At 42.5% G+C, this 7994-nt stretch overlaps 1 protein-coding gene across 1 annotated transcript; it reads left to right on the top strand.

Moving 5' to 3' along the window:
* The first annotated feature begins 3185 nt into the window (after positions 1-3185).
* LOC123400148 lies at positions 3186-6851 on the top strand. Its single transcript, XM_045094564.1, has 6 exons — positions 3186-3327; positions 3596-4448; positions 4554-4653; positions 6093-6173; positions 6259-6327; positions 6417-6851. Exons 1-4 carry the CDS (start codon positions 3203-3205, stop codon positions 6113-6115), a joined length of 1101 nt encoding a protein of 366 aa, XP_044950499.1. The 5' UTR covers positions 3186-3202; the 3' UTR covers positions 6116-6173; positions 6259-6327; positions 6417-6851.
* Positions 6852-7994: the final 1143 nt, after the last annotated feature.

Below are 7994 nucleotides of genomic sequence, written 5' to 3'. Positions count from 1 at the left end.
GTAGGATTGGTGTTGGCGTTGTCGTTGGCCATGTTACAAGTAGTCGTCGTCCGTGATGAAAGCTAGTAGTCGCGCTGAGCACCCAAAAAACCTTATCGCCCTTCTCCCGTACATGACTCGAAGAGACGGAGTTTCGGAAGAACGTAGCAGCAGCACAGAGAAAAGAACAGGTGGCGAGAGGAACTTCTGATGCGTACTTCTGGAGAGGAGCGACCTCTCTTTGCTCATTCCCGCAACCCGCGTCGTGACGAGGCGGGCGGCGGAGGAGGAGCACGCGCGTATGTCTCTCTTGTTTTCAAGCTCATACATGTGTGGAAACATCCTCCCTTATAAGGAGGTCCAACTCCCACTAAACTAGCAATGTGGGACTAAACATTTTCACCTCTTGCCTTGCATAAATGGGCTGCATGGGCCTTTAGGATTTATTAGAAATTATATATTGGGCTGGCCCAAATAATTAGACAAAATTTCAGCAAGAATTACGAAGCAACAGGTTATAGCCATTGTCCATTGGCCCCATTTCCAAATCAGATTACCCTACTCTATTATCAAATTACCTTTTTTGAGAGAAAAAATACATTTGTACTTATTCATTAGAGGAAAAATATATTGTTATTTTTTGTTGAAGTAACTTACATTTGAACCTTTTTTTAGACGAAGTAAATTACATTTGAACTGAAACAGAGAACAAGTTCAAATGCGCACGAGGCGAATCCTATTTAGCGCCACATGCGTCGGTTTATAGGCAAATTTGCTAACCGGTGCCTGCAGAGCTTTATCTGGGCTCGGCCCATGTTCTTCTTTCTTAGACAAAAAAGAACCCCGCGTTATTGTGATTCAAACCCACAATCTATCGGTCAATAGTGAGATGGCGTAACCAATACAACAACCCGCATTAGCTGCTCATGTATTGCTTCTTGGCCTCTTTCTTCTTTGCTCTTACGTCCTTTCCTTTTTTCTTTTTTTCCTTTTTCACTTTTCACTTTTTTATTTTTTATTTTTCTGTTTTAAATTTTATTCGTCTTTGCTTTCAATTGCATGAACTTTTCCACATTTGGTGAACCTTTTTAAATTATGATGAATTTTTTTTTAATAAATTATGATCAACTTTTTTAAAAATGGATGAATTTTACAAGTTTAATGAACTTTTTTATAAAAGTCAATGATTTTTTCAAAAATAACGATGATTTTTTTCTTCAAAATCAATGAATTTTTATTCAAAATCTGTAAAATAATAATCAAATTCAATGATTTTTTTTGGAAAATGTTAAATTTTTATAAATTTGGATGAATTATTTTTCAAAATTGGTGAACGATTTTAAAATTCGATGAACTTAAAAAAAGTTATTAACATTTTCCAAATTTGATGAACTTTTTTAGAATCAGTAAACATTTTTTGAATTCGGTTGACTTTATAAAAAAATATAAACTATTTTGAAATCTATGAACTTTTTTAAATATCAAATTGTTTTATTTTATTTTCTTGTTTCTCATTGAAGTTCAATGTCATTGAGCCGGCCCAGTATGGGGCGCTGCAGGCGCCAGGAGCGGGAATGGGCGCCTGCAACGCTGCCATCCATTCTATCAGCCAGATTTAAGAAAGGCCTGTCTGGCTGTCTCACCTTCCAACGAAAGCAAAGCAGGCCGGTCGCTTTGGAGAGAGTGGACAGAACACTTGGATTACAGTTTTGGCCCATCTCAGCGTAAACTCCAGAAAATCCGCAAGGAATTCCCGTAGAAAAATAATAAATAAAAGAAACGAGGAGTAGGATGGACAGAATAAATTAATCTTCAGACTTTGCTAATAAAGACTAATCATCAGGCTTTTCCTGACATTTCCTATAAATATACAGATCATCAAACTGCTTTATATGATACTCCCCACTTTTTAAAATGCAAAGTGTTTTATTTTTTGAAAAAGTCAAACTTCTACAAATTTAATCAAGTTTGTAGACAAAAATATTATTGTCTAGAATACCAAATCATTAGCCACTAGATTCACCATGAAATATAATTTTATATTTTATTTATTTAGTATTGTAGATCCTTATATGTTTTGCCATAACCTTGGTCAAACATAGAAACATTAGAAGCGAGGAAAAAAATGGAAACAAGATGTATCATATGTTTAAACATTATTAGGAGCAAGACCAAATGGTAGGAGCACTATTTTTCAAGTCCATGTTTAGACGGCCGACCGGTACAAACTTTGCCGTTGTTTTCATCCCAGCCGACATGTTGGCACCAAGAATAGACGAATAGCATGATGATGACAAAACCTAAACACACATGACATGACCAGCGATCGTCGTAAGCACGTCGAGCTTTTCTTTTCCCAGCCCAACAAGTCACTGAACAATCAGATGCAGACAACCTCAAACCACCGGCTTAATTTGTTAATTAACACACACAAGGACCAAGCCCAACCAACCAATCCATCACCAAGCATGCACCAACCACTAATCCAAGAGAGAATTCCTTATTTGGCCCTTTTTTAAACTCATCTTCCCTATTTGGTCCTAAAAAAAAATTTGTTCCCAATTTAACACCTAAATTTGCTTTTCTTCCCAATTTGACACAAACGTTTGTTCTGTTTGATGTTTCCGTCAGTGAGCTTTTTATTGGACAGAAATACCCCTAGCTAATGTGAGTTAACCATCTTTCTTTTCTTTTTCCCTGGAAGCGACCGAACATTGACTGGAAGCGACCCGACCGCTCCTTATCCAACCAGACGACGAAACCTACCCCGATGGCGGATGGTAATGGGGGCGGCGGCGGCGGCGTGAACTCAGGAGAGGACGAGGCCACGGATTCGGCCGACGGCGCGAGCATGGTTGTGGCCGTCGGCGCGCGGACTGGTGCGGCCGGCGGCGCGACCACAGGTGCGGCCGGCGTCGAGGGCCACGAGATGGCGGTCGGTACGGCTGCGGCCGACGCCGTGGGTGCCTTGGACACGGCTCCGTCCGGCGGCGTGGGCGCCTTGGCCACGGATGCGTCCGGCGGCGCGGGCGCCTTGGCCACGGATGCGTCCGGCGGCGCGGGCGCCTTGGCCATGGCTGCGTCCGGCGGCGTGGGCGCCTTGGCCACGGCTGCGGCCGGCGGCGCGAGCACTGGTGCGGCCGGCGGCGCGACCACAGGTGCGGCCGGCGTCAAGGGCCACGAGATGGCGGCGGGTACGGCTGCGGCCGGCGGCGTGGGCGCCATGGCCACGGCTGTGGCCTGCGGCACGGGCCTGGCTCCAAGCACAACCACGGATGCGGCCACGGGCAAGGCTGCCGCCGGCGGCACGGGGGTGGCTCCAAGCGCGGGCACGACTGCGTCCGTCCGGTGAGTTTCAGCTCCTCTGGTAGTCTGGTTACGGTGGTAGTCTGGTTACAGTGGTTGTCTGGTTAATTATTCTAGCATATTTTGCATTGTGTTGTCCGATGTGCCTTAGGGGCTGTATTCTATTGATTCATGAGAGAAGAGTGAGGCTTGATGCTGTATGAATAAGACTGGTGCATGATTACTGTTTTTTTTGCTTCAATGCTCCGTACCTATGTGGCTGAGAGTATTGTGCCTGAACTTTATACCTATATTTGTGTTCCATATGCAGGATGGATCCAAATTCAAGTTATTTGCTGAAAATTAGATTGGTTGGCAACAAGAGAAATGCTAGGAAAGAAATCAAATGTTTCTATTTTGAGAAGATGATTGATTCTGACTTGACAAATTATAAGGATTTGGTTGAATCAATTGTAGATGAGTACCCGCCAAGATATTTGGAAGTTGCACATGTTCAATACTACGATGATGTTCTGAAAATATTTCCAGAAGTGAAAACTGACCAAGACTTAATGTTTATGTTTGAGAAATTCTCGAAGACAAAGGCTGTCCAAATGTTTATTTCTTATTGTGATCCTGCTGAGCCATATGAGCCTATAACTGAATATTCAAGTGATTTCTTTACCCAAACCGAACACAACATAGAACAAGACGATGATAGTTACCTTCGCAACCCAATTCCTGAGAATGAGCATGTTGGTATTGATGAGGAAAATCTATATCTAGAGAAAGAACCTACACCTCTAAATGTGGTTCTTTTTTTGGATAATGACAAGGACACTGAATATGTTCCCGAGGATGACAGTGAGTATGGCAGCGAGGATGAGTGTGAGATAGAGGAGGATGAGCCTGAAATAGAGGAGGACGAGGAGGTGCATGAGGCAGAGCATGCGCCAACTGTAGAGTACAATAAAAAAGACCCTCCAATGGCCGAAGGTTCCAAGTATCCCAATATGGCTGAGTTTAAGTTGGCCCTTTCTCAGCATGCAGTCAAATATGAATTTGAATACAACATTCAGAAAAGTGCACAACATAGGTTTAGGGCCTATTGTAGAAGAAGGGATGAAGATAAATGCCCATGGAGGATATATGCTTCCACAACAGATGATATGTGCACTGTAGTGGTAATGGTCTAACTCTCATCCTACATTGTTTCATTGTGAACATTGTTTCATTGTTTCATATTGTGTAAGTGTTTGAAACTAATTAATTGTATTCTTGTTTGGTAGGATTGGCTCATTGAAGATGCAACTCTCGGAGCCACGGCATTGCAGCAGAAGCTTAAAGAACATTACAAGGTCAAACTCCATTACAAGAGAGTATATATGGGTAAGCTGCTAGCTTTGAAGCAACTATATGGTGATTGGGATAGCAGCTTTGACAACTTATATAGGTTTAAGGCACAAGTTGAAAGTTGTTCTCCTGGTAGCACAGTGCAGATTGAACATCAAACAATAAATGGTAAAATCAGGTTTAGAAGAATTTTTATTGCTTTGAAACCTTGCATAGATGGGTTCATTAATGGTTGCAGACCATATTTGGCAGTAGATAGCACATTCTTGACGGGAAAGTTTAAGGGGCAGCTGGCTAGTGCTACCGCTGTTGATGGGCATAATTGGATGTATCCAGTTAGTTTTGGAATTTTTGATTCCGAAACAAATGAAAATTGGATTTGGTTTATGCAAATGCTTAGGCAGACCATAGGATCACCAACTGGTTTAGCCATATGCACTGATGCTGGCCAGGCAGTGATGGCAGGGGTAAAAGAAGTGTTCCCAGAGGCTGAACATAGGGAATGTATGTTCCACTTGGTGAGCAATTTCAAGAAGAAGTTCCACGGGAAGGTTTTTGATGATCACCTTTGGGCTGCTGCATACTCATGGAACCCGTATCTGTTTGACAAACATTGGGTTGCAATGGAGGCAGCAAAGCCAGCCGCAACTGCATATATAAAGAAGTGGCACAATAGGCTATGGTCGAGGAGCCAGTTCTCCACAATATCCAAGGTGGACTACGTAACCAACAACTTGGCAGAGTGTTTTAACAATTGGATTAAGCACCACAAGTCCTTGAACTTGGATGACTTCATGGACAAGGCTCGACAGTTATTGATGATCAAGTGGAACGAAAGGAGAACTGTGGGAAAGAAGTTGGATGGACTAATTCTGCCCCACATAATTAAGAAGCTGAATGCAATGACTAGAGAATTAAACTTGGAGGTGGTACAGAGCTCGGAAGAAGTGGCTGAAGTGACCGCATTAGGAGGCAGCGGCTTTAGGTTTGTGGTCAACTTGCAAGAGAGGACATGTTCTTGTAGACAATGGCAAGTTTCTGGCGTTCCTTGCAAACATGCTCTTGCATTCATTACATCACTTAGCAATGCACATATACGGGACTATGTTGACTTGTATTACTCCACTAACAAGTTTAGAGCAGCATATGCCCAACTAATACCCGCTATGCCTGACAAGACCCAATGGCCTAAATCAGATCATGGATTCTTTATGCATCCACCACTTCTAAAAGCCACTGCTGGTAGGCCTAAAACCGAGAGGTATAAAGGCTGTGGCGAGAAGAAAAGAAAATCAGGCCAACACCTATGTCCTATTTGTAAGGGATATGGGCATCATTGGCACAATTGTAAAAAGGGTAACCCAGATGACATCGCTGCAATGTTGGAAGTGAGGTAGTATAGGTTTAATCTTTCTTGTATAATTTATTTTCGAACCAACTGTACATATTGACTGCTTTTCTTATTGCTAATGCAGAGGGCCACCAAAGAAGAAGGTAAAGAGCACCATTGTGCCATATGTGAATGAAGCACCAACTAGGATGTGTTTTCCACCTACGTAAGTCATTTTACATTGAGATCTCTTTTACATTTATGCTCGAGATTCATCCATTGAATTCTAATTAGCTTCTTTCTAACCATAGCCAAATTCTTGAAACTACAACAATAAAGGAAAAGGCTACACCAAAATCTAGTACTGGAACTTTTAAAAGGTAATCAACTAGTCTGATTTCACATGTTATTCATTGTTTTTTCTATTTTGTATCCGTATAACCGCTGCTGCCATACATGCATGATGCAGGTTAAAAACCAGCTCAAGCCAACCAATGCCCAGCGAGAAAAACCTTCCTGTGAAGGCAAAAGCTAAGAAAAAGAAGAAAGATGCCACTGTGATTCCTACTGCGCCACTTGATAGCCCCGCAATGAGTACAAGAAGCAAAACTTTCATCCCCGCTAGCCCTGCAATGAGCACAAGAAGCAAAAGAAGGCTCAGCTTGTGATTCTAATGTGTTCTGTTCATGTACTGTGTCTAATGAGAGGTGCTTCTATGCTTTGCCATGTGATTTTTGTGGACTTTACCTCTCACATACATGATGTAAGTGAGACTAAGTGAAACTGGAGGTGCTTTTGGACCTGATCGTGTGATGTATTTGGACTAGACCTCAACTATGATATAAACTGTAGGATCAGTACTGATATTGCATTGTTATAAAATGTCTATGCATATATATCTTAATTGTGTGTTCAGAATGGTCAAATTCTAGGGGAGGTTCTGCCCAATTTTTTTATTTTTTAAATTACAATCTGTTAAATAAAATGGTTCCATTTTGGATGCTTTCAACGGTTATTGAGCTACTGGTACGTTTTTATTGGCTTAAATATGTCACACACACTAGAGAGTAACTTTTGTTCCCACAATTCATCAAGGGCAAAAGAGTCATTTTACAACCACATTTAACACCGTTAGTGTTCAGATTGCACTACAGGGCCATATTAGGAAGGAAATGAAGTTTAGATGTCAAATAGGGAAAAAAATAATATTTAGGACCAAATAGGGAAGAAGAATTTAAGAAAGGGCCAAATAAGGAATTCTCTCCTAATCCAAGACGAGACTCGTTCCCCTCTCCAACCGCAACACTCACATTCCCACCTTCAGCCTTCAGTGACGACGCAGAAGCTTTGACAGGCTCCTCACACAAGAAGAGACCGAAAGCCTGAAAAACCATCACACCCAGGAGGCGTTCAGCCATGGTCCTTCAGGTCAGATCATGAAATAAATACGCGGTACTACAACCGGACCACGGGGAAAAGGGAGCTCCACATGGTGACCGATCACACCACCTGCAAAATTGTTCAACTCAATTGCTAGCAGCTGCTGTTGCTGCTGCCGAAAATGGAGCTATAGGGTGTTTGAGGGGACCTGGCCCTGCTGCCTGGTGAGGAAAGGAAACAGCAGAGACGGATCATGGAGGCAGCCAGAGGTCCACCAAAGCGACAATGGCGATATATATCCATTCATACCTGGAACATGGCTCTTGCACAAAGCAGGTCGATGATAGGAAAACTACAAAGATCAGCTGGCTAGATCACTCACAATATGCGTCCACATGGAATCGAAGCTGCTGTATGCGGGAAAGCGCAACGGTGTCCCACTCACCAAATCATAGAAGCCAGCAGAGGCTCCGGTCCTTCCATTCCTGAAATGATGTGGAGGGTTCCCATTCATACACGCGATGGGGAAGTTCGTACAAGAATGGGTGTGAACATGCAAAAACAGACGAGTAATGACAGTTAAATGACCAATGGCGCATTTCCTAAAGGAAAACCAGCTCAAAATTCATACCAACAAGTATTGGACACTGAATCAGATTGACCACCA

This window comes from Hordeum vulgare, chromosome 5H, assembly GCF_904849725.1.
Source record: "Hordeum vulgare subsp. vulgare chromosome 5H, MorexV3_pseudomolecules_assembly, whole genome shotgun sequence".
NCBI lineage: Eukaryota > Viridiplantae > Streptophyta > Magnoliopsida > Poales > Poaceae > Hordeum > Hordeum vulgare.
Note: the sequence above shows the minus strand (reverse complement) of the source record. Positions and strands in the feature narration are given on the sequence as shown.

Coding starts and splice junctions, on each gene's coding strand:
- LOC123400148 (XM_045094564.1), top strand. CDS start 3,203: ATGGCCACGGCTGTGGCCTGCGGCACGGGCCTGGCTCCAAGCACAACC. Junction 3,328..3,595: donor GGCACGACTGCGTCCGTCCG/GTGAGTTTCAGC, acceptor TTCCATATGCAG/GATGGATCCAAATTCAAGTT. Junction 4,654..6,092: donor TTACAAGAGAGTATATATGG/GTAAGCTGCTAG, acceptor TTGCTAATGCAG/AGGGCCACCAAAGAAGAAGG.